This window comes from Aethalodelphis obliquidens, unplaced genomic scaffold (genome assembly GCF_003676395.1).
Source record: "Aethalodelphis obliquidens isolate GAN/ISIS:26980383/991018 unplaced genomic scaffold, ASM367639v1 scaffold56, whole genome shotgun sequence".
Classification (NCBI taxonomy): Eukaryota; Metazoa; Chordata; class Mammalia; order Artiodactyla; family Delphinidae; genus Aethalodelphis; species Aethalodelphis obliquidens.
In genome coordinates this window covers 12065921-12093204 of record NW_020838000.1, presented here as the reverse complement: position 1 = coordinate 12093204, position 27284 = coordinate 12065921, and the positions used below count along the sequence as shown (strand labels likewise).

The window sequence follows — 27284 nt, the reverse complement described above, 5'->3', positions numbered from 1 at the left end:
TAAAAACATCTTTATTGGAGTATAATTGCTTTACAATGGTGTGTTAGTTTCTGCTTTATAACAAAGTGAATCAGTTATACATATACCAAATGTATACTTTAAATACGTGTAGTTTATTGTATGGCAATTATATCGCAATAAAGCTTTAAAAAAGAAAACAGAATAAAAACATATTGGCAAAACAAAAAGCAAATTGGATAATGTCGCCCTATTTAACACACTGCAGTGGTTTCCCAATTCTCTCAGGGCAAAACCCAGTCTGTAACGGGGTTTGGAAGGCTTTCCTGATCTGCCCCTGCCCGGTCGCAGCTCTTACCATGTCCAACCTCTCAAGTGGGGCTCCGGACATCCTGGATTTCTCCCAATTTCTGGGTCCACTCCAAGCATGTGCAACCTTCTGCTTCTTAGAACATCTCCCCATGCCCACTCCTGCGCGCGCACACACACGTTTACCTGGATACTTGCTTTAGGCTCCTGCTCATACATCCCCTCCTTGACACTTTCACGGAGCATCTCCCTACCCCCATGACTGTTAAGAGCCTTCCTATGTACTCCATTGTACACAAGGCTTTCCACAGCTTAGCACATATTACTCTGTCTCCTAAGTGCCTTTTTACTTCTCTGAAGCCCCTCACCATCCTGTGAGATCTTCTGAGGGTCTGTCTTATAAATCATAGCTCTGGTGCCCTGAACACTGTCCAGAGTATGGTATGCTTGTTGAATGATTTGATAAATGATTTCAATAGGTCATAGACAGTCCAAGAGTATATCTTAACTACTAAACTTAGAGGAGACTGAGGCCAACCTTGAGAAAGGGGGAGAGTCAGTGTAGCGCAGTGGTAAGAGATCGGGCCCCAGTGTTAGGTAGTCTTGGGTTCAGATATCAGCTCTGCCACGTAGTAGTGTAACCACATGGATGTTCCCAAACCTCTCTGTGCCTCAGTCTCCTCCTCTGTTAAATGGGATGGTGATATCTATTTCATTGGGGGTGTTTTGAGGATTAAAGGAGATAATCTGTATAACTTGAGGTCCAAATGTAACTACAACTAAAGAAAATAATATCATAGTCCTTAAGAGAAAAAGGAACTAAATAATAATAGAAGCCAGTCAAATACATGTTCCTGGTATTACCAAACTGAGGAAGCCAGTTTAAGGTCAAGTAGCTGCACAGCAGTTCATTTCCCTCTGATCAGTTTGTGCCTGAGAGCCCATCCCAACAAACTTCTTGCCTGAAAATCTCTATCTCAGGACCTGCTCCGCTGGAAACTGGGCCTGCGACACTAAGTCCAAACACCCATCCCTCGACGCACTGGTCACCCCCGTGCACATATGCCCATGCACCACTGGGCAAGCAGTCAATTTAGGGCTCCGATGCCTCCCCTGAAGCCAAAACAATGGGGCAGCTGAGTATCTTGGATCAGAAGAATAAAAGCAAATTCCCACTGCCCTTATGAATCTGAAATGTTGAATCATATTTCAGGGCAAGGAGCCTTTGGGAAAGAGGCTCTGAGTTTATTGAAGGACTGGAAGGAAAAGGATATTTAGGGGGAAAATCTGGGAGAGCAGGACACAGACAACTGAGCTTATTCTTGATAAAATGTAAGCTCCTGAAGGGAGAGATTTCTGTCTGCTTTGTTCTCTGCTGTGTCTCCTGAAACAGTGTCTGGCATATGGCAGATGCTCAATCAGTAGCAAGTCAATGAATATAGAGTTTGACAGGGCAGGGAAGGAGGCAAAGCTAACAGCAAAATGAAAACTTTAATGCAACTCCCAGACAAAGAGTGAGGTGGTGAAGCTTGGTGGGTCGGATCCTGAGTTGTGACCGCAGGCAGACCTGAGTTCAAGTCAGGCTTTGCAACTTACAGCTCTAGGACAGCTGGCAAATCATTAGCCTCTGCAAACCTGTTTCCTTATCTGTGAAATTGGACTCGTATTTAATATGATGACTCTGAAGATTAAATAAAATGATTTAGATTAAGTGCTTGTACAGAGTAGACACACAGTTCTCTGTTCATAAGTGAGCACATTTGGTACACATGTACACACACACATACACACTCACACAACCTCCAGGGACTTGAGGGGTGACAGTGTTTTGCTTCTGGATTCTCCAGAGGAAGGAGTGTGGTGCCTTGTCTGCTTTAAGGATGACAAGAATCAATGCAAAATGTTCTGGCCAAGTAGAGCCTGTGAAATAAACCTGAAAGGCTATACCAGCCCATTAATTTGAGTCTTAACCATATTACTGATTTTATAGTCACTTAAGCAAATCAATGTTTCAAAACACACTTTGGAGAACAGCCTAATTTGTGAGTAATTTTTTTAAATCGGCCATTTGAGATAATGCCGCTGAGGCCTATTTCACTTTGATTTAGAGCAGAACGCTTGTGCCAGACAGAGGAGAGGCCATTTGACTCTTTCTGCCCACACATTCTAAACAACAAAAGCTAGGACACAAGATTAGCTATGGCCTCCCGTTACCATGGTGTATAAGCTACAAAATCCATTTCTGACTCCAGTCTCTAATTGAATGTGGGATGGAACTGGGAAAGCTGCCAAGGAGAGCCAATGGTTTCACATGAATTCTTCAACTATGGGGGACAATACATACAATACAGGCAGAACAATACAAGTTTCCTTTGTGCTCCCTTTACACTTTGATTGACAAAAGTAATTATGTACTTATTCAGAGGTAATGTTCTGTCTTCCATGGTACAATTAGGGGTGGTTTGGACATTGTGGCTTTCTTTCCTCCCTCATTGAATAGCAGCCATGAGATCTGAATAGAACCGACCCTCACTTAATCCTGTTCCCTTGGGCACAGTCGCTGCTTTAGGCCTCCCAGGCCAAACTTCACGGTTGCCCTTTGACCATAGGGGTTGGTCAGGGCTGGTCAGTCATAGCAAAGCTAAGGACTCTTGCTTTGGATACAAATAAGGGGAACCAGCCTTGAGATGGAGCCCTCACTATAGTAGTATAGTGTAGAGAGAGAATAAAACTTAGTAGTATAGTGTAGAGAGAGAATAAAACTAAGTCATTGAGCCTTTGGGTCAACTATTCCTGAAATCTACATGCTTCTCAGATTTCCAGGTATATGAGCTAAAAAGGTTTAAATTGGATCTTCTGTTACTTACAACCCAAACCTTCATAAATAATATATGCCCATCAGAAAATGAAATTTCCAAAATTATATTTGACTTCCTGCATTTCATCCCAGACCCAAATTCCTTGCAGTGGCATGCATAATCAAGGTGGACAGTCTTACATAGGCAGAATGATTTTCCTTCACATCAGAAAAATCTATTATTCATCCAATGGACTTGGTTTATCTGTTAAAATGTATGAAAATAACACTTGCTATAAATAACTTATATCTTAGCGTAATTACAATTAGCTATAATGAATGCACTTGGAGGCCTATCTTGCGGTCTGATAAACTGCTACCAGCTGTCATGCTAGCAGACCCGAAACAATGATTTGTGAGTTTAATTCCCTTAAAATAATATCATGAAACTGAAGCAACATGACCTCTCAATTCACCAGTGTTATTTTTAAAATTTCCATGCAGCCAATACACAAAGATATTTGTTCTGATACTGGACACTGTTTAAAAAAAGTGGATGTTCTATGTTTTTTGAAGGACATAAAGCCCTTCACACTAAGGAGATGAACCATAGTATTTCAGTTATCAGCCAATAGGTGGAAGAGAATTTGAGGAGTGTCTGTTCCATAGGAACCACAAAAACCTTATTACATAACAATCAGCCGGGCTGGTCTTGAGTTCCAAACCTCAATGTAAATACTAGGTCAGCTCATTTCGACTGTACCCATATTTGAAGACTAGGAAATGCGATGTTGCCATGGTAATAAGTTGCTAGGATACCTCCAAGCAGCCAGTGTAAGCCGACTTTGTTAAACGATATCACAAGGATTAAGAACTAATACGTGTTTTGATTGGATAGAATGACGAGAAGTGTTTCTTTGCATTATTTAGGAAGCCAAATAGGGACCTTTGAGATAATTTATCCTAACCTTTTGTTCATTTCACAGATTAATTTATCCAAATATTTATTGAGCACATACTATGTGCCAGGCAGTGGAATAAATAATGGAAGACACAGGGCACCCTTGAGATGTGCACAGGAGATGCGGAGACCAAGACCCAGAGAGATTAGGAAGTTGCCTAATGGACACAAGGCCCCTGGACTTGTACAAGAGTCTTGAATCCCAGTCCAGTGATATTTGCCACAACGCGAAGAAACTTGTTGGAGGGACTTCCCTGGTGGTCCAGTGGTTAAGAATCTGTCTTCCAAGGTAGGGAACGCAGGTTCAATCCCTGATCAGGGAACCAAGATCCCACATGCCACAGGGCAACTAAGCCCATGTGCCACAACTACTGAGCCTGCACACCACAACTAGAGAGGTCAGGTGCTGCAATGAAGAGTCCGCATGCTGCAATGAAGTTTCCGTGTGCTGCAGCTAAGACCTGACACAGCCAAATAAATAAATTAAATTTTTTTTAATCAAAACAAAAAGAAAAAACTTGGACAAAAATTAATATGAATTAATATTCAAAATGAGCTTCTGTTGGCTTGCTCATCTTTCATAAGAGAAAAGGCTTTTCAAGAAGCATGCATTCAATAAGTATTTTACTGAGTGCTTACTGGGCCTACTCTATTGTAACATGCCAGATGCTGGGGAAACACAGTCATGTTCTAGTAGGGTCAAAAGAAATTTTAAGGAAGAATTCTGGCCAGTGGGATGGTTCTCTTGTGGAGGCATGCTCAAGTTGCCATGGCAGCCCAAATGAGGGGAATGAAAGCTGCCCTAAAGGAGTGATGAGCTTTGAAGGACAAGTAGGCACTAAGAAGTCTTGGGGCAAGCAGGCCTTTCCAGGAACGGACTCCATGTGATGTAATTAAAATGTTACTACAGCGAGGACTGACATTTTCTCAGCAGTGCCTGAGGGAAGGTGCCTGATACCTATGGGGACCACGTGTTCGGTTTAAACAGTCAACAATTTTGTCCCCCAAAGTTGGAGCCATTTCAACCAATCATATTCTAGTTTGAGAAATGGGATATTGAAGCCAATATTTGAACAGATCTTAAAGTACATGGTGCTGGAGTCACTATGAATGGTTCCAGTGGCTGAGTTATTCTGCCTGAAACATTTGTCCCAATCACAGACCCAGCACAGTTTTAACTCCTTCCTTAACACCAGATCCATAAAGGCCTTGCTTCCCCTTGTGCCCGCCTCCTCCAGGCTACCTGTCCTACACCGTTAGCCCTTGTCTCTGGAGACAGTTTCGTGTCCACTGTGATCTCCTCCCTGCTTGGCTGGGCCCTCTCTTTCACAGGAGACTTGGTCATTGGTGGCACCGACAGGCAGAGGCACTCACCCTCCCAAGCCTTGCACGCTGAACTTCCATTCTGTTCCACACTGGGGAGGCCTCCACCAGCATCCTGCCCCACCCGCCCCAGCGCCACTTCCGACCACATTGTCTGGTCTCCAGCACCTCACCTCTTGCTTGCACGCTCAGCGCTGCCCATCCTCGTCTCTGCCTGGTGCTTTGGGCAGTGGCGGATGAGCCAGACCAGCCAGTCATTGGCCTTTCTGACCCCTGTCTCTCAGCCCCCACTGCATGCTGTGCCCTATTTCTTAGAAGTCACTTAGGACTCCAGATGCCTCCAGGATGAGAAATGAGCTTCTCCCCTCCTGCATTTCACCCACTGTAAGACATCATTGACTGCTACATGCATTATTATTTTATGTACTTCTAAGAAAGAAAAATTCTTCCATTAAGCCATAATACGATGTTTTCTTATCACTTCATTTTCTAAAAATTTCTATATATTGAAGATTTTTTTACTTCATTAGACATGGTTTTTATCATAGATCACTCTTGTGCATACACGGGAAATATACCCTAAGTAAAGTGATTTAAATATTCCTAAAACTTCTGCAGAGTGTTCAACTCTTTTGGATCATTTTTCAACCTGAGGCATTAGGTGTTCGTGTTTTTCTACAAAACATCGACCTCTGTGCCATCAAGAGCAACATTTCTTAAGAGTTCTCCACCTGAGTCTCTGGGATTTCCTCCCAAGCTGCTGACATTCATCCCACAGGTTTTCAGGCCATGTGCAGCAGGTGATGACCATGTCAGGACCACCACCTGGCATGAGTTGTAAGACCTATCCTGACTTCAGAGAGTTTAATGTCTCTCTTAGAATAATGGAAACAAGGGGCGTCAGACCTGCTGTTCCCCACACACGACCACCGCTGCAAAACTCGCCAGGGAAAAGCCCAGGACCTGAACTTGTCTACCTCAGTCTTTTGACACGGCACCACCCTGCGTGCATATCCAGAGATGTCTAAGCTGTGACTGGCTCTTCCTGGCGGCCTCGTTCCTGGTAGCCCCACCCCAGCGGGAGAAGGATGAGCTTCAAAGCCAGCACCAGAGCAGGACCTGCATTCAAGGACTCTGAATTCAAACCTGTCAAATTCATGCCTGGATCCCTCTGAAGAGTTCCTGGAGTGGTGTGCTGAGGTAGCGTAGGCCTGCAAGGAGGGTTCTCACACCCAATACCCTCTTTTATAATCAATACTTCTAGACACCAAAGATGGCTGCAAAGATATCTGTCCCACCTGATCTTCTAGAACTTGGTTACTCCTTTAACCAGAGATGGAGCCCAGCTTCCCCACCCCTCAAATCTATGTGAGTTTTGTTGTTTGTGACCAATGGAACATGGCAGAAATGAAGTTGACTTCTGAGGCTGATTCAGACAAGGCTGTGCAACTTCCATCTTGCTTTCTGGAGCCCTGACGGCCAGGTAAGCAGTCTGAACACCCTGAGGTGACCACTCTGAGGCGCCCAAGCCAGTCACCATGAAAAAGCCTGAGACTGCGTGGCAGGAGACAGGCCTGGCCAGCCTGCAGCTGCTCAAGTCCAGCCTGGATCTGACCCCAGCCATGAAGGATAAAGGAACTGCTGTTACTCTAAGCCACTACATTTGGGGATGATTTGTTACATGACCATAGCAGATGGAACCCACCCTTTGTGGATGGGGTGTCATTCCCATGGGGAATGACCGGCCTAGAGTCATTAAATCCTCCACATGACCACCAAGAACAGCGTCGCCAGGGAAAGGCTTGGAGCTCCGAGACCACTGTTTTGGCCACTTCCTGCTCACAGAGCTTCAATTACCTTCTCCATGCCCTCTTCTCCTCTTCATCACCCTGAAGTCTTAGGATGGAAAATTTAGATAACTTACCATCTATCACATAAACAAGGAACAACTTGAGCTAGCTCTAGAAGCTGGAAAAAAGGTCAAAGGGATGACAGATAATTCCCTATTTAGTTACACCCTGGCCTTGGCTTTGGGGCTCCATCCTGGCATCGGGGGCTTCAGGGGGTGTGAGGTGGTGACAGGCCTTGCCTGCCTTGCTCCACACCGATAGCAAGGGCGTCCAGGCCTCCACATGCAGCCGGACTAGTCTTCGTGAGACATGAATCTCATACAACTTGGAGAATGTTCTTTAGGAAAGAAAGAAACCAAATTTAGAGAAAGGAAACCAAAGGGAATATCAATATAGGATGTAAAAGCACAACCAATTACAACTTTCAAAAGCTGAAAAATACCACAAACATGACAAAATCTAGGGGGAAAAAACCCATAAAATTATGATGAGTTAATTACCTGACATGATTTTATGGTATTCTTTCCTACTTTGGGGGGTTGCATACTCTTTTATTCCGTTTTACACTATCATTTTCTATATAGTATGAGGTAGATTAACCTAGTCCAGAAGGTCAGGACCAGAGACTGCTTCCCTTAGGAAGTGACATTAAAAATAAGAAAGAATGGGAGTTAGTGAGGCAAAAGGTGCATGTGGGAGGGGAAGCTGGGGTGGGGGTCAAGGGTCAGTGGCCTGGGGAAGGGGATGAGGTTTGCCCTGCAATGAGCCTGAGGTCAAAGTGGCTTCCTCAGCTCTGGTAGGTCAGAGGGTGAGAAACTAAAGGGGAGGTGATCAAAATGCAGGGGAAATGCCTGCGTGGAACATTATGCAGCCATTAAAAGGGATCCTGTGGGGGGCTATGTAGCAGCATGGAGCAACACTTTGGCTGCAAATTGCAGGCATGAGTTTCTACACTTTGTGAAGTACAGCCACGTGAAGAATTATGGAATCTCATGAACAAGACCCCTATTGGAACAAAGAGGAAGTGTGAGTCTCTAGACTTTTTTTCCACCTGTGGTAGGCATGGGTTGTTTGTGCTACAAGCATTCCTGCCCCCTCCCTCGGGGGTCTGCTACATCCCCAGATCTCCTCTCTGCTCCCCCAGCCACTACGAGGGCGGAGGAGCCTGGCCTGTTCAGTCAACTGCATAGTCCTAGTGTCGGCAGGGAGGGCCCAGGTGAGCACATGACCACACCTGGCCACTCAAGCTCCACCGTGACTTTCTCATTTCGGGCTGAAGAACTTCAGTCCTCCTTCAACTCAACAAACTACCCAACATTCTTCCTGGGACGGGTCGCATGTCCACCCTGAATCCTTTCCTTGTTTCTTTAGATTCATTTGGGTTGGGTTTCTGTAAATTCACAAGAAAAAAGCAATTTCCTTTTTATTGTTTTAACTGGTCATTTTAAAAACAAAATACGTACACATTGTAGAAAGTTCAGGCAATATGAAAGAGCATAAAGAAGAAAGTTTATGAGTGTCTCTCCCTGTCATTTATTTCCAGTTTTATCACGTTATGCTCAGAGAGTATGATGTGTACTCTGTCATTTCAGAGGTGGTACAAGACTGGAGAGGATTTACTGAGGTTTTCTAAGGCCCAACAGATGAGTAATTTGGTAGATGTTTCCTGGGTCCTTAAAGGTAGATTCTCTGCTTCAATCAACATAGTTCAGGATTTATCTTTTATTTTGCTGGCGTTTGTGCCTTAGTTTTTTGTTTGGAGTCTGGAGATAATATAATAGTATCTCTGTCTGATATAGTTGGGTTGTTACATATGTTAACACATGAAAAGAGCTTACTTAGAATAGTGCCCACAGCACAGTAAGCACTGCCAGAATATTTGTTGCCATCATCATCATTATTATATATCCTAGATTCTGTACTTAAATGTTGACATTTTATCTGCCAAGGACTGAGTTTGTGGTCTCCCAATACTGTTGTGTTGACTTCTCCTTGCATTTTCCATAGATATCCTGTATATAATCTGAAATTCATGCAGTCATTGTGGATAAACTCTTGATCAATTAAAGAAAGCTAATAGAGATCTAGCCCCTTAAACCCTTTCCTCGGGGCTGCCAGCTGTTTGTGTCTTATTCCATCTTTCCTCTTATTCCCCAGTCCATGTATTCCTTAAATTCCCTGAGCAAAGCCTGCTTCTGTTGGGGAATCACTCTTCTAGAGAATGCTCTTTATCATTTACAGCCAGCGGTCACGTCCCTTTCATGAACAGACCCCATGTTGTTATTTCCTGTTTACTTCAGTGAATTGGAGGCAATCCTTCCACTCCTTTGCCCTCAACAAGCACATGGCTCACTCACCTGCTCGCCCCTCCCTGTTACCTGGCCTCTGCCTACATCCCCACCTGGAACCAGTCCTGGACCGCAGGAAGGTGGGAATGGATCAGTCTGTTCTTCAGCGGCCAGGAGAGGCTGGGGGGCTGGGGCTGTGGGTAACAGCCGCCCTCCCGGGGCTTTTCCAAGGGCTGGTCATGATTACTGAAAACCCCACCAGGGTCATCTGAGTGGAAGGAGAGAGGTCCTTGCCAACTGCATCCCCTGGGAATGCCTGTGGAGGGTAACAGGCACCAGGGGGGTAGGAGAGGGCTGCGCTCATATGCGAGCAGAGCGCTTGGCAGGGGTGGGGCGGGGATGGGGGAGGAGGCCCCGGAAGGCAGCTTCATCTCTCTGCCTCTGGCCTCTACTAGGCTGCCTTTACCTGGAGGGAACATGAACTTCCACGTTCCTGCCTCTTGCGGAGTTAGGGGGCGAGGCCATGTGGTTTCTTTTCCTGGGAGTTTTCTGTGGCCTTAAGTCCACGGTGGGTGTTTCTCTTTCCTCTGCCCTGCCCATGCCCTGTCCTTCCTCCTCAGAAGTGACCCTGTTTTAAATATAGCCCCCCACCTCCTGCTCACTGCCTGTCCCTGAGGAGGGCCAAGGTACAGCGTTTGTTAGCTAGGCTCAGATTCTGTCGCCATTCACTAATTTCATCAGATAAAATTTCTCTGTTTTTTTTTCTCATGTTCATTTGTCTGTGTGGAGGGGAGGGTTTGGAGGAAAAAAGTTTTCTGTGCAATAAACCAAAGTCATAGGACCCTCGCCTTCCCTCATCTGCACGTCTGCCCTGGACTGGTTTACTCAGCAGCCTTTGGCCTGAGTAACTGTGAAGGTGGCAGCCACTCTCCTCAAATGTTTCTGCTCAAAGCAGCAGCTTTGCCAGAAATTCGATAACCAAGGAGACTCTGGCTCCGGACAGCACGGGGCCCAAAACTGTGAATTCAGCACCAGCCGCTGCAGCCGCAAGGAAAAAGCAGAGAAATGAGAAGCGCGAGCATCTTGCTGGCTCTGCTGAGAAAGGCAGAAATATGTGTTTGCGGGGGATGCAGCCAGGGCCACTCACCTCCCATGAAACAAAATGCGAGAGGGGCCAGCATGAGGTGGAGACCCAGCACGGTCTGCCTGCTTTACCCTCCCCACAGGAACCACAAACCCAGTGGCTCAGATGAGGAAGAGGTCAGGTGCTGGCTGAGTCACCACCGCAGTTGATGGGGTCAAGGATTCCACGGAGCTGCCTGACTTCTCTCTCCCCTTGATGACTGGTTTCTCCAGGCCAGGGGGTTTCTTCATACTGCAGCAGGAAGGTACTGGATAAGAGGGGAGAGACCAGAGGTGGGTGTGCCATCACCTCCCTGCCTGCCTGCAGACGGGAAGATGAGGCAGGCGAAACGAACTCAAGCCATAGAAAGACGAACACTCTAGGGGGGCTGGCTGAGACAGCACCCTCTCACTGGGAGAGTGCGTGTGGGGATGATACAGGGAAGCCACGGGCTGTCCCCCTCAACAATCCCCAGAGCCAAAAAATAAAAAGATTTAGTATAAACAAAAAAGCAAGCTGACGACTGCACTGCCAGGAGGCTCTGACGTGCCGGGACAGCCCAGCATTAAGATGCAGTCTGTAAGGGCTGTGAAGCAGTGTGTGCGGCTGGGCCCCGGGCCAGGTCTGCGCAGGCCCAGCTCCAGGCAAGGTAAGCGATGCCAGCACTCCGATCCCGCTCAGCCGCAGGGACCTTGCCTCCACACAGGGATGAGCGAGGGCTGCGGACACACAGCACAGATGGAGCGGGTGCAGGCTGTGCCCTGGGAGGCTCAGAGGCATCCCTTCCCCCGGCCTGCCTACCTGGGGAGCTGACGGCGGCGGTCAGGTCCAGGTTAGGAGACAAAGGACAGAGTCGTCCACCTCTCCAGGCACCTACCTGATCTCTGCAGCTGCTCCCACCCCCCACCCCTTCAAAGGCCAAGAGCTGCTACCCGTCCCCACCCACCCCTTCTTCACAGCCCTCTCGCCCAGGGCTCCTGCCCTGTCAATGCCCTCCTTCCTCTCCTGGAGCCTCGCGGAGGACTTGGCTAGTAGCTCACACTACCTTCTCCAGCAGCCATCAGTTTCTGGCTTCATCACATGGACCTTGACTTTCCCATGATGGCTCCACCTCAGCTTCAGAAACACCCTCTCTGGCTCAAGTACCCCTCCCCACCCACCACAGCCCATGCTGGAGTCCTACCTCATCAAGACCTCCAGTTCACTAACCCCTCCGGGGTCACCTCCTGCCTTCAATTCCCGTCTTATTCAGATTAAACCTTACACCCCACAGTCCAGCATTACGTCTCCTGTAATCTCAGCCGCCTTGCCCCTCCTCCCCTGTGCTCCTCTGGGAAAGGCCCAGCTCTGCCTCAGTGACCTTGTCCCACCTGAACACAGCTGTGGGGGAAACACATGCGTGTGTGTACACCCACCTCCCCAGATGTGGTACATCTAAGCGCCTAGATCCTCGTCTCATAGCTCAGCCCCGCCTGCCCTTCTGCGTTTCTGTAATCGACTTGCTTTCCCAGGTGCAGATGAAGGACTGCCTCACGCCTTCTGAGAACATCCTCCACCCACGTCCAGCTGATGGTCTCACTTCATTTCACCAGGAAGAGATTACAGCTCCTTCAGCCCACCATTAATTGAGCCCCTCCTCCTCTATACTTTCCCCTCCTCTTCTTGAGCCCATTGTGTTGCAGGACTGGCTGTCCTCCTCTCAGAGGGCTCAGCCCGCCTCCTTCTGCACGGACTGTGCCCCTTCAGGAACCCTCTCTCCACTCTCCACCTTGACTGTTCCCATCGACACTCAGGCTCTCCCACTGCAAACCCTCCCTGACCTGACAGCCCTCTCCAGTTCTCACCCCATTTCTCACACCCTCCGGACCTGCTTCTCACTGTCCACCCCACCACCACCTACTCACTCAACCAACTCCCATCCCTTCCTGAAACGGCTCCCCTCCAGGTCATCCACGACTCCACGCTAAGACACCCAAGAGACAGTTCTGCCCTCCTTTCACCGAAACGCTCCCGAGAGCCTGGCATGTCCACCCTCTTCAAGCAGCTTCCTCTCAATTCCTTGTCCTCCTGAACATGTCCTGCTTCTCCCCGCAGACTTTCAGGCTCGGTTCCCTTAGGGCCCCGTCCTGAGTCTTCTTCTCTTTTCTCTCTCCTTGGATGACCCCATCCAGTCTGAAGTATTGCCACACCATTTTTATGTGGATGACTCACAAATTTAGGTCGCAACACATCCAAAATGACCTTGATTCCATCCCCTCCAAAACCTGTGTGGTCCCCTTCCAGCTTCGCCAGGCTTTCCCTTCATCCATAAGTTGAACACCTTAAGGCACCAGCTGAAAAGTCACCCTTGAGTCTTCTCTCTCCTCACCCCACCCTCTAGCCAGCCCATGAGAGGGCCTGTCAGTGCTGCCACAACCATCTCTCAAGAGCCCCCACTTCTCTCCACCTCCTCTGCCATCCAGGTCCAGATCAGCACCACCTTCCACTTCCCCTCCTACCCGCTTCCAGTCCGTGCTCCACACAGCTTGCCCCGACCATGGCCTGTAAGGCTCTGTACCATCTGGTTCCTGCTTCACCTCCCCTTGCTTACTTTAGTCTAATTACACTGGCCTTTTGCTGCAAATTCTCTGCTTTCCCCTAACACCGCCCCCCCCCCGGCTGCCACCCCCAACTGAGAAATGGAGTCTCACTCCCTACCTTTGTTCTGGGATAATTTGCCAAGATTCGTTCCCAGAGCCTTAACACGTGCTCCTCCCTGGAACACCCAGAATCCTCTCCCCACACTCCTCCCTGGCTCTGTCCTTTCCATCCTTCAGCCTAAATGCTCTTCACAGAGGCCCTTCTGGACCACCTCAACTAAAGTGAAAGATACCAAGGTGGGACCCGTAGCAATCCTTTATTTCCTTCTTAACACAGACATAAATAAAACAAGTAAATAAGCATCATAATTTAATTAATCTTATCTTCATTTCTAGAGCAGTGGTTGGCAAACTGTGGCCCACAGGCTGGCCACATCCCTTTTTAAATGGTTTTATTGGAACACAGCCACACCCACTGATTTATGTATTGTCCACTACTACTTCTGACTTGGCAGAGTTATGCAATTGCTATAAACACCATGTGCCCCACCAAGCCTAAAATATTTACCATTTGGCCCTTTAAGAAGAAGTTTCCTGGCTGCACGGAAAGCGGTCTATGGCTCTCTCATCCCTAGATCACCAATACCTCATACAGCTAATTTGTTGAAGGAACTGAAGGGCTTTGAGGCCCGGCTATAAGCACTTCTTTACTGGGAGGCTCTTTTTTATTGGGGCAGGTCTAGATCAGGGCTGGGCCAGCTCCCTTCACTGTCTCCAGAGTCTAAGGGATCCCAAGTGAAAGCCCTGGAGGAAATGCACCAGAACCCAGGGGTCTCGAGTCCAAGGTCAGTCCAAGGAGGCCAAACCTTTTCCTCACCCCTTCTGCACAGTTTCAGAAGAGGGCAGGGGGTAGGTTAGGGCCCTCTACCACCCTTTCGGGGGGATACTGCTCTGGCCAACCCCCAGGCAAGGATGCAACTACTTTCAGGGGGAAAACGGGTCCTCTGCTTCTCTGTCCTCCCCAACAAGCATGGGCTGGGCTAGACCCTGGGAACAGCCATGTAGGAGTGTGGGGAGAAAGCCTCCCTGGTTCAGAAGCTCCTCCCCAGCAAGGAGATGGGTATGGCGACAAGCTATGCCCCACACGTGCCACTTCCTGCTTAAAATGGACACGGCAAGGGATGGGGGAGGAATCAGCTTGTGTGTGAGTGCGTGTCTGGGGGCCACTAGGCTGTATGTGCGCACATGTACAGGGAAGATGCAGGCTCTGTGAATCTGCCAGGGCGCCCAGGATGAGCTGCGGACTTTTGCCACTGACGCCATGAGTCGCCACGTGGCCCTCTGCTCAGAACACACTACACACCTTTTCCTTTTAATCTGTTATCATCTATCAGGCCCAGGCCCAGAAGAGAAAACATTCCCTTTTTCCTCCCTCCCTCCCCAGGACAAAGGCCCTGATCCCAGGCAGGTTCCATGGGTTTGTGGAGGACAGCCTCTAGGGACGAGCTGAGAACTTTAAGCGTGCGAAAGAGCCAGGTTCCAGCAGTCCGAGGTTCTGGAGGGCTTCCAGCAGCTGTTCCCGTGCATTTCCAATAAACGTATTCTCCAGGAAGGCAGGCAGGCCTCCCACACCATCCCGCAGGGTGTACAGGGGCACCCGTACCAGGCCCAGAACCTGGGAAAGGAAGGAGACATGAGACTCTGGGAACGCAGGGAGCTCGTCCCAGCCAGATCTTTCTAGATCAGAGGTCTCACCCCTTTATCAGTCCAGCAGGACCAGGCCTGAGGACGCACACCTCTGTGGCCCTAGAGGGCCCAGGTCTTTGCAGACAAATGACCCAGGTCATGCTCTCCAGCTCCGCAAAAGCTAACCCTTCCCACATCACAGAAGTGGCTCCTGCCTCCGGGATGCACCCTGGGCCCTACGGCAGTAGTCCTCAAAATGCCGCATCAGCACCATTTAGGAACTTTTGAAACACGCAATTCTCAGGTCCTTCTACCCCTCCCCCACTGAGCCGGCAATTCTGGGAGTGGGGCCAGTAATCAGTTTTAATAAGCCTCCCAGATGATTCCTATACCCGCCAAAATTTGAGAACCATCGCCATACACAATGTCCCCCTCTACCCTCGCCTAAGTGCCAGGGTTTTCCCTCAAAACATCAGGCCACTTCTACGCAAGAAAAACAGGGGCCTAAGGTGCAACGCCTGCCACTATCAAGGGGGACTAGAAGAGTGACTTGGATGGGTGTGTTCTACAAAGACAACTATAGAGGCTTGTGAAGTGGGGAGGGGGTTCGATCTTTGCAAGGAGACCAGGTTGGCTGCAACTAGTCACCCAGACCCCAACTACACGAGGAAACTGTGGGACAGGCCTTCGGGAGCTGGAGGACGCGGGGTGGGGACCTGGGCTGGCCCCACCTCCAGCCCGTGGTCCCGGGCGCGCGGCGCGCCCATCTCCACAGCAGTCAGCTGCTCCAGGGTCAGGCACTTGGCGTAGAAGTGCGCCACGACGCGCGGCCGGGACCCGGCGTGCGAGCTGCGGTAATCGGCACGCTCCACGCGGAAGGCGGCCGCGGCCTCGCCCAGTTCCTCGCCTAGCTCGCGGTTCAGCCCGTCCTCCAGGCTGCAGTCCCGCAAGTCCACGAAGCCGCCGGGGAAGCCCAGGCGCCCATCAAAGCGCATCTGCATCTGCGGGAGAGGGAAGCGGTGATGGCCGGGGGCGCCCAAGGCGGCGTGGCCGCGGGGCGGGGGCGGGCGGTGGCCGGGCGCGCCCCTTCCTCACCAGCACTGCGTAGCGCAGCGGGATGCGGCCGAAGAGCAACCCCGGGTCCGGCGCGTAGAGCAGCGCGTGGCACGCGTGCCGCCAGCCCGGCCCCAGCTGCAAGGCCTCCGCCAGCTCCAGCCTGCGCATCCCGGCCATGACCGGACCTCCCTGCTCGGCTGTCCAGGGGGCCGACGTGGGTAGCGGGCGGGACGGCCAGGACCAATCCCTGAAGGGCCCGGCGGCCAGGACCAATCCCTGCAGGGCTTGGGGCGGGGCGCGGCCGTGGTCCCGGGCGGCAGCCAATCAGCGGGGCGCGGTGGCGGGTAATCGGCCCCGGGAAGCCTAGGGCCAAGTGGGACTCGGGGGAAGTGGGCCTTGGCACGGGCAAGGCTGCAGGCGTGGCCAGGTCCTGGACGCGGCGGGAGACCGTTAATAGTGCTGACGTCACAGTCTAGCTCCAGGGGACTTCCCCAGCCGGTTGGGAGAGCTGGGTCGTGCGAAGAGGTTTGCAGGCTGAGTAGAGTTTAATTATCTAATTAGGGACGCATCCTGGGAGCCACACCTAGTTGGTCTGGATGGTACACAAAGCCCGGGGCCTGGGGTGGGGTAAGGGTTAGCAGAGTTGGCTTCCCAGCCGCAGCCTTCCCTGGGTGGTGGGGACAGAGGAGCGATGGGTGTTAGAGCCATCCTGAGGGTGACACTGCGGGGACTCAGTAGCGGATTGAGTGTCGGGGGGACTTTGCCAGGATGACATCAGGGTGGATGGCGCTGTCACTTTCTGGGATGGGGATTATAGGAGGGGGGTGAGCAACAATAGTGTAGCTCTGAAATTGGGGGTGGCAATAGGTGGTGGATAGGATGGACAGACCCACGAGATTTTCCAGGAAAGAGTAAGGGAGGAAAGGGCTGTGGGTGAAACCCTGTAGGCACAGGAAGGAGAGCAAGGGTCAGAGGTAGAAGAAGTGCCCAAGGCTTTCTAGACTTTACTCTCACATACGCTCAGACCACTGAGCTGTGAAGGAAGGTGGGGAACCGCGCACCCCCAGGGCAGGGGGCTCCTCAGGACCTGATGCTGAATGAGGAACAGGGGTTCAGAATCCCTCGCCCCAGGCCTCCCCACCTTTTCTCAGGCCCTGCACTCTGTGCAGGGCATCTCTCCTCAAGAGTCAATATTTATTACACAGAAGAAGGGAGGAGGCAGCTTCTCGAGAGGGGCTGGGCTTGGAGTCACAGCCTGTTAGTAACAGCACGTGATGCGAAAGAGCCCAAGTACCCACCCAGACACAGGCTGGCGACCTTAGCAAGGCAGTCAGTTCTCTCAGATCCCAGTCTCTCATCTGTTAAGTGCAGAGTATTCCAACCTATTAAGGATGTTAGAGATTTAAAGCACTTAGAACAGTGCCAGGCACAGCAAATGTAGCTATCTGTGGAGCCAAGGGTGGGGTAGAGTCTTATGTTAAAGGCCCCCTGGCTGGAACTGAGCCACACTCACCAGGCCTCAGAATGGGGCAGGGAGGGGAGGTGGGTGGAGTGAGACGTTCCTGGCATCATCTTTCCTAGCTTAGTCTTCTGAGTAACGTGGCAGAGATGGTATCTACTGACATCAGGCAACTGGATCGAGGTGATGAGCCTGTAGGTGCGACACACTCATTCCCCTTTTAGAGTTCTAGGAGGCCTCGAAATGGCCCTGGTTAAACGATTAAACCTTGCAAAAAGCTCATAAAAACTGCCAATTCCAGAATGTAAATTGGTGCAGCCACTGTGGAAAACAGTATGGAGGTTTCTCAAAAAACTAAAAATAGAGCTGCCATATGACCCAGCAATTCCACTCCTGGGTATATATCCGAAAAACAAACAAAAAATAAAACAACAAAAAACAGAAACACTAATTCAAAAAGGTACATGCACCCTAATGTTTGTGGCAGCATTACAATTGCCAAGACATGGAAGCAACCTGAATGTCCATTGACAAATGGGTGTGGTATACAATGCGATACTATTCAGCCATAAAAAAGAATGAAATTTAGCCATTTGCAGCAACCTGGATGGACTTCGAGGATACTGTGTTAAGTGAAATAAGTCAGACAGCAAAAGACAAATACTGTATGATATCACTTACATGTGGAATCTAAAAGATACAACAAACTAGTGAATATAACAAAAAAGAAGCAGGTATAGAGAACAAACTTGTGGTTACCAGTGGAGAGAGGGAACGGGGGAGGGGCAGTATAGGGGCAGGGGATTAAGAGGTACAAAATATTAGGTACAAAATACCTACAAGGATAACATTGAACAACACGGGGGATATAGCAAATATTTTATAATAACTATAAATGGAGTACAACCTTTAAAAATTATGAATCACTACATTGTACACCTGTAATTTATATAATATTATATATCAACTATACCTCAATAAAAAAATAATAAAAGAAAAAAGACCTGCCACTTCCAGGGTTCCACCCCAGACCAATCGAATCAGAATCTCTGGCAGTGGTGCTTAACTGTAAGTGGTTTTTATATGTGTTTCAGGTGACTCTAATAAGGAACCAGGGCTGAGAACAGTGCCCTAACCCTTACCCCTAACACTCCAAAGGGTTTCTTGGTTTCTCTCCTAGAAGGGTTTCCTTGAAGGATTGAGAGTCAAACATGCACTTTCCAGAGCTTCTGGCTGTTGTATTTTTCTTTTATGGTTGCTTGAGGAGACTTTTAAAGATGGATTCAGCTAAGGCAATGTGAAAAACTATGAAAGCAAGGCAACAGCTCTACAAGAAAATGACTGGAGACCAGAGCTTTTTCAGGATGAATGAATATGGAAGCCCTCAAGACCCTCCAATCTTGCCTCCCCTTCCAAACTGCTCTCTGCCTCTGCCGGGGGAGCCCAGCCTCTTACCCTCTGCTATTCCACCTCCTGAGACAGACTGCCTAGCAGTCGGGGCTGAAGGTAGAGAGCTGAGCCATGTGCCTCCAGAGATGCTGCAAGTTCAAAACCAAAAATAGCTCAGTGTTCAGCCTCAGAGGATGCTAGGGAACATATTCATTATTTATAAGCTAATGAGGCAAGGATTTAAGCATTTATCCTTTTTATATGGGCTCTACCTCAGGGTAACCAAATAGTTGATGAGGGGAGGTTTTTCTTTCTACAGAGAATTCCAGTTATTCAGAGAAGAAAGATGGAGCCAATCAAAACTTGGCTTTTTTAAAAAACTTTAAAGAATTAAGAGATCCTAGGAAATGATCATCAATGGCTGCTAACATCACTAAAATGATGGAAGAATGCATCACCTATGAAATATTCTTGCCAAAAAATTGAATTTGAATCTAACCACCATATTATAAGAAATACAAAAGAACATCTTTTTCAAATAGCAGGAAGAAGCTAGAATGTTCCAGGTGGTAGTGGATTAGAGTTGGAGACAACAGTAAGAATTTGTTTAGTTTAGATACAGATGGTTACAAACAGAAAGATTTTTGGATAAGTGTATATTCAAGGGTTATTTCGTACACATATAAATTTCATTGCTCTGTCATCTGGGAGGGCCTAGAAGCAGCGATTCCCCAGGAGCAACAAGCACACCCAGTGCCCAGATCTTGGTTTCTGTTACCATTTCCCAATAAAAGGAACCAAGACTCCTTGGAGAAGTGCTGATTCAGGCACTGGGGCAGGAAATATACACAGTAGGTACATGATGAGCCTGGAGCATCTTGTGATGCCAGAAAATAAGGAAGTGCACCGAAAATCCAAAAATCAATAATGAAAAAAACCCACCCATATCGATGGGAGTTTGTCAAAGGGATAAGGACACAGGAACCAACTCAAGAGCTAAAGAGCTCCCTACAGCTAAAACTGAAACAGTCTGGGCAAGAAAATAAAGCAGTATTAGATTATAACCTAAAGGATGAAATAAATCTCTATGGGTCTATACTGATCTAAATCATGAATAAGTACATAAATGGGGGAAAAGAAGATCTCCCATGCGGAAGTAGTTGAAATAATTGATATAGGAGAGCTGTCCCCTGAAGATGGTGAAGTGTAACTGTTGACTCCTTCAGCGTGGGCTGCTGGGAACAGCCACTTCTTTCCAAAGGGGGCACAATGGAAGGGGGTAGGGGTGGGGCCTCTGCCGGGTGATCCAGGGCAGCATCAACAGTGGTAAGTCCTGTGGGTGGTATGCACTCGTGCTATGATGGTAATTATAGGGGTGACTGCGTGAACTGTCTGGGGTCTCTGTACTGTCTTCACAATTTTTCTGTAAATCTAATACTTCTAAAAAATAAAGTTTATTTTTTAAAAAAAATCAGGACGATGCCATCTAGACTGAAGGAAACTTTACGAAAGAAGTGAACTGGTTTCTTCAATAAATGAATTACATGGGGAAAAGAGATGGGGGTAGAATCTATACATTAAAAGAGATTGAGGAGACATCTAGTGAAGGGATTACTTGTATCCTAATCTGAAGAAACAAAGAAAGTGGGGGAGATGTGAATACTGAGTGGATATTTGATATATAGGAATTATTGATCATGCTTAAAATGTGAGAGTAGTATTGTGGCTTTTTACAAAAAAGAGTCTTTATGTTTTATAGATACATGCTGAAATATTTATGAATGATAAAAAATTAGCCAGTGAGGGGGTAATGGGTGATACTATAAATAAGATTGGCTACGAACTGATCATTTCTGAAGCTGAGTGACAGTTCCCTAACAAGGGCTTATTATATTATTCTCTTTAATATAATTTGATGTTTTTCATAGTAAAAAGTTAAAAATAAAAAGCACTTTGACTTCTCATGAAGTTAAAGGTAAAGGTTATAATTTACAGTTGAATAAAGCTTTGCATTTCACAAAACCCTTTCATAGATAGGATCCCTTTTGGTCCAGGAGAGGGAGAGAGAGGTGAGGGTCTGGTCTCACTTTGTAGTCAAAAGAGGACTGCAACCAGCATCTCCCATCTGTCAGGAAATTTTACATCATCCCACTTAATGCTCATAAAATTTCCCAGGTGTTTCAAATGCAGAGCCAAGATTAAGAACCACTGATTTTGAAGCGTATAGTATTGGGGGAGGGAGGGAGGGAGAGGAGGTGCTACCCTCAGAGAGCTGCCAGCTAGAGCCTGTTGGTGTTTATCCAAAAGGACCTACTGAAAGTGTTAGATGCTGCTGTTATTATTATTTTTCAGGCATTCACATACCTGCAGTCACATCCAGCAGCCTTCAAGGAGGTGGCATTCTACAGAAGTCAGCCCTCTTCTTGGTTATTCGCAGGTGCAGCATCAAAAATATCCATGGCTGTGTTGTCTGGAGCTCATCAGGTGGATCCATTTCACTAGGAAGACAGAACTTTTCAGACACCTCCAGTCCATACCTGGACCTCTCCCCCTGAATACCCCACAAATGCCTCAAGTCCAGCACACCCAGGAATGAGCTCAGTATTTCTCCCCCACCTGCGTCTCCTGTAACCCCACCTCTGTGTATGCCCACCGCCTGCCCAGCGGCCCCTGGCTGGAAACCTAGGAGCCTCACCAACACCCTCCTCCTTTACCCACCCCAGGCAGCCCTCGCCCCTCAGTTCCCTCTCATCGTCTCCACGCTCCATGCCCTGACTCATCAGATGAAGGTCAGGCTTCATCTTTGCTCACCTGGACTAACCTCCTAACTGCCTTGCTGTCCTGCCTGTCTCACCCTTTTCAAACCTGCCCTTCACAAGGTCTCAAGTTACGGCTTAAAGTCACGCCCTCTTCAGGTGCTTCTCATTTCTAAGGGATTCTTGCAGAGCAAACTCAACAGCTCACATGTGAACTTCACCTTCCGTATTAGTGATCTGTTGCTGAAACATACTGTAAAATGTAGTGACTTAATAAACACTTCATATCTCACAGTGGCTGAGGGTCAGGGACAGGGATCAGCAAGGGCTGCAGTCAAATGAAGGCCTGACTAGGGCTGGAGAATTTGCTTCCCAGGTGGCTCACTGTCATGACAGGAAGTTAGTGCTGGTGGCAGAAGCCTCAGTTTCATGCCATATAGATCTCTCCATGGGGTTGCTTGAGTGTCCTCATGACACAGTGGCCGGCTTCTTTCAGAGTGAGGGGCCCAAGGGAAAGCAAGATGGGATCCATGTCTTTTATGACCTAGTTTTCAAAAGTCATACATGACTGCTACAGGATTCTCCTGGCCATAAGGCCACCCCTGATGCCATGTGAGAGGGAGTTGCACAGAGCAGGATACCTACCAGAGGTGAGGACCACTGGGGCCATCTCAGAAGCCGGCCACACACCTTCCTCTCAAACCTGCCGTGGTCACCCTTACACTTGAACCACCAGCACAAAAAGATGGCACATTCCTGGAACCCACAAGGCTTTGCGTTCTTCATGTCTGTAAGATCTTTGTCTCCTTCTTTCTTGCCTGAAATATTTTCCCCAGCATTATTGAGGTATAATTGACAAATAAAAACTGTATATATTTAATTGATATACATATACATTGTGAAATTACCACAATCAAGCTAATTAACATATCTATCGCCACACATTTTATGTGTGTGGTGAGAACACTTAAGCTTTACTTTCTTAGCAAGTTTCAAGTATACAACAATACAGTATTATTAACTATAGTCACTATGTACATAAAATCTCCAGAACTTATTCATTCCATATAACTGAAACACTGTACCCTTTAACCAACTGTCCCTGTAAGTTTCCTGCTCCTGAGTGATCGCTCAGCCAGAACAAGTTCAATGGCCAAACTCAGAGTCTGAGGGTAAGGAAATACTCTCTTCCCATGATAGTGGGAAGAGCTACGAAGTTAAAAGGGAGCAGTCAGTGTCCAGGGAGGGGTGAATTGGAACCAAAAATTCAATCTTTCAGAGAAGGAAAAAGCATAATATTTTGGAAAAAAATGTTCTAGCTGTTGAAAGTTTGTCTCCCAACTAAACTTACAAATCTACTTTGCAAATACTCTGTAGGAGTCAAGCTCTCCATTCTGCATAAATGTTAACAATTCTGGTACTCCTAATGAGTATTTATGAATATATTATTTCATAATGTATATTTGTTGGACTGAATTTCCTTCTGGAGTTAGGGGAGAACTGAGCGTCCTGAGGGCACTGGGGATGCTGCTTACTCCGGGATCACACAGGTGGGTTCATGAATGTGAAGTGGGTTGAGGCCTGGTTGGGGGACGCCTGGTTGGGGTCCTCAGCACAGCTCGGTTGCCTTTTCAGAGCTGCTTTCTTCATGGCCTCTCAGCCGACTGTGAGCAAATTTTTAATCAGATGCTGGCTGAAAATGGCTAAAAGTGTTTACTTTTGGGGTGTGTTTGCATGTTACTACTGGAATCTTAGCCGCCTAAGGAAGTCTTCAGGGATGAATCTCCAATGATGGGAGATCAGGCAGCCTGACAATAAATAATTCCTCCTCCAAAGTTGAGAGCATCTTAACAGCGTTTAAAGCATACCCACACATTACGCTGAACCCCATGAGCAATTTCCTGAGATTCAACATATGAGATAATTTGCTTATTTTTTATGGCTATCTTCAGACAAAGGCAGGTAACTGAGACTCAGAGGAAATGACTTGCCCTAGATCACACAGTAAATGGCAACAGTGGGGCCAGAATCCAAGTCATCTGGGAGCAAGTTCAGTTTGTTTTCCTTACACGAAGGAAGATCATTTTATTTATTTATTTATTTTTGAAAAATCTCCTTCATAACTGTAATAGATTAATATTTTATTTATTTATTTTTACATCTTTATTGGAGTATAATTGCTTTACAATGATGTGTTAGTTTCTGCTTTATAACAAAGTGAATCAGTTATACATATACATATGTTCCCATATCTCTTCCCTCTTGCGTCTCCCTCCCTCCCACCCTCCCTATCCCACCCCTCCAGACGGTCACAAAGCACCGAGCTGATCTCCCTGTGCTATGCAGCTGCTTCCCACTAGCTATCTACCTTACGTTTGGTAGTGTATATATGTCCATGCCTCTCTCTCTCGCTTTGTCACAGCTTGCCCTTCCCCCTCCCCATATCCTCAAGTCCATTCTCTAGTAGGTCTGTGTCTTTATTCCTGTCTTACCCCTAGATTCTTCATGACATTTTTTTCCCTTAAATTCCACATATGTGTGTTAGCATACGGGATTTGTCTTTCTTTTTCTGACTTACTTCACTCTGTAGGACAGACTCTAGGTCTATCCACCTCATTACAAATAGCTCAATTTCATTTCTTTTTATGGCTGAGTAATATTCCATTGTATATATGTGCCACAACTTCTTTATCCATTCATCCGATGATGGACACTTAGGGTGTTTCCATCTCGGGGCTATTGTAAATAGAGCTGCAATGAACATTTTGGTACATGACTCTTTTTGAATTATGGTTTTCTCAGGGTATATGCCCAGTAGTGGGATTGCTGGGTCATATGGTAGTTCTATTTGTAGTTTTTTAAGGAACCTCCATACTGTTCTCCATAGTGGCTGTACCAATTCACATTCCCACCAGCAGTGCAAGAGTGTTCCCTATTCTCCATACCCTCTCCAGTATTTATTGTTTCTAGATTTTTTGATGATGGCCATTCTGACTGGTGTGAGATGATATCTCATTGTAGTTTTGATTTGAATTTCTCTAACGATTAATGATGTTGAGCATTCTTTCATGTGTTTGTTAGCAGTCTGTGTATCTTCTTTGGAGAAATGTCTATTTAGGTCTTCTGCCCATTTTTGGATTGGGTTGTTTGTTTTTATGTTATTGAGCTGCATGAGCTGCTTATAAATTTTGGAGATTAATCCTTTGTCAGTTGCTTCATTTGCAAATATTTTCTCCCATTCTGAGGGTTGTCTTTTCGTCTTGTTTATGGTTTCCTTTGCTGTGCAAAAGCTTTGAAGTTTCATTAGGTCCCATTTGTTTATTTTTGTTTTTATTTCCGTTTCTCTAGGAGGTGGGTCAGAAAGGATCTTGCTGTGATTTATGTCATAGAGTGTTCTGCCTATGTTTTCCTCTAAGAGTTTGATAGTTTCTGGCCTTACATTTAGGTCTTTAATCCATTGTGAGCTTATTTTTGTGTATGGTGTTAGGGAGTGATCTAATCTCATACTTTTATATGTACCTGTCCAGTTTTCCCAGCACCACTTATTGAAGAGGCTGTCCTTTCTCCACTGTACATTCCTGCCTCCTTTATCAAAAATAAGGTGACCGTATGTGCATGGGTTTATCTCTGGGCTTTCTATCCTGTTCCATTGATCTATCTGTTTTTGTGCCAGTACCATACTGTCTTGATTACTGTAGCTTTGTAGTATAGTCTGAAGTCAGGGAGCCTGATTCCTCCAGCTCCGTTTTTCGTTCTCAAGATTGCTTTGGCCATTTGGGGTCTTTTGTGTTTCCAAACAAATTGTGAAATTTTTTGTTCTAGTTCTGTGAAAAATGCCTGTGGTAGTTTGATAGGGATTGCATTGAATCTGTAGATTGCTTTGGGTAGTAGAGTCATTTTCACAATGTTGATTCTTCCAATCCAAGAACATGGTATATCTCTCCATCTATTTGTATCATCTTTAATGTCTTTCATCCATGTCTTATAATTTTCTGCATACAGGTCTTTTGTCTCCTTAGGTAGGTTTATTCCTAGATATTTTATTCTTTTTGTTGCAATGGTAAATGGGAGTGTTTTCTTGATTTCACTCTCAGATTTTTCATCATTAGTGTATAGGAATGCAAGAGATTTCTGTGCATTAATTCTGTATCCTGCTACTTTACCAAATTCATTGATTAGCTCTAGTAGTTTTCTGGTAGCATCTTTAGGATTCTCTATGTATAGTATCATGTCCTCTGCAAACAGTGACAGCTTTACTTCTTCTTTTCCGATTTGGATTCCTTTTATTTCCTTTTCTTCTCTGATTGCTGTGGCTAAAACTTCCAAAACTATGTTGAATAAGAGTGGTGAGAGTGGGCAACCTTGTCTTGTTCCTGATCTTAGTGGAAATGCTTTCAGTTTTTCACCATTGAGGATGATGTTGTCTGTGGGTTTGTCATATATGGCCTTTATTATGTTGAGGAAAATTCCCTCTATGCCTACTTTATGGAGGGTTTTTATCATAAATGGGTATTGAATATTGTTGAAAGCTTTCTCTGCATCTATTGAGATGAGCATATGGTTTTTCTTCTTCAGTTTGTTGATATGGTGTATCACGTTGATTGATTTGTATATATTGAAGAATCCTTGCATTCCTGGAATAAACCCCACTTGATCATGGTGTATGATCCTTTTAATGTGCTGTTGGATTCTGTTGCTAGTATTTTGTTGAGGAGTTTTGCATCTATGTTCATCAGTGATATTAGCCTGTAGTGTTCTTTGTGACATCTTTGTCTGGTTCTGGTATCAGGGTGATGGTGGCCTCGTAGAATGAGTTTTGTTCCTCCCTCTGCTATATTTTGGGATAGTTTGAGAAGGAAAGGTGGTAGCTCTTCTCTAAATGTTTGATAGAATTCATCTGTGAAGCCATTTGGTCCTTGGTTTTTGTTTGTTGGAAGATTTTTTAATCACAGTTTCAATTTCAGTGCTTGTGATTGGTCTGTTCATATTTTCTATTTCTTCCTGATTCAGTCTTGGCAGGTTGTGCATTTCTAAGAATTGTCCATTTCTTCCAGTTTGTCCATTTTATTGGCATAGAGTTGCTTGTAGTAATCTCTCATGATCCTTTGTATTTCTGCAGTGTCAGTTGGTACTCTTACTCTCCTTTCACTTTTCTAATTCTATTGATTTGAGTCTTCTCCCTTTTTTCTTGATGAGTCTGGCTAATGGTTTATCAATTTTGTTTATCTTCTCAAAGAACCACCGTTTATTTTTATTGATCTTTGCTATTGTTTCCTTTATTTCTTTTTCATTTATTTCTGATCTGATTTTTATGATTTCTTTCCTTCTGCTAACTTTGGGTTTTTTTGTTCTTCCTTCTCTAATTGCTTTAGGTGCAAGGTTAGGTTGTTTCTTCGTGATGTTTCCTGATTCTTAAGGTAGGATTGTATTGCTATAAACTTCCTCTTAGAACTGCTTTTGCTGCATCCCATAGGTTTTGGGTTGTCGTGTCTCCATTGTCATTTGTTTCCAAGTATATTTTAATTTCCTCTTTGATTTCTTCAGTGATCACTTCATTATTAAGTGGTGTATTGTTTAGCCTCCATGTGTTTGTATTTTTTACAAATCTTTTCCTGTAATTGATATCTAGTTTCATGGCATTGTGGTCGGAAAAGATACTTGATACAATTTCAATTTTCTTAAATTTACCAAGGCTTGATTTGTGACCCAAGATATGATCTATCGTGGAGAATGTTCCATGAACACTTGAG

General features: G+C 46.5%; 1 protein-coding gene across 1 annotated transcript; it reads right to left on the bottom strand.

Moving 5' to 3' along the window:
* Positions 1-13486: 13486 nt before the first annotated feature.
* On the bottom strand, positions 13487-16125 carry NUDT16 (nudix hydrolase 16). Its single transcript, XM_027086617.1, has 3 exons — positions 15970-16125; positions 15606-15875; positions 13487-14863 (listed from the first exon to the last, which is right to left on the bottom strand). Exons 1-3 carry the CDS (start codon positions 16105-16107, stop codon positions 14684-14686), a joined length of 588 nt encoding a protein of 195 aa, XP_026942418.1. The 5' UTR covers positions 16108-16125; the 3' UTR covers positions 13487-14683.
* Between the last annotated feature and the right edge of the window lie 11159 nt (positions 16126-27284).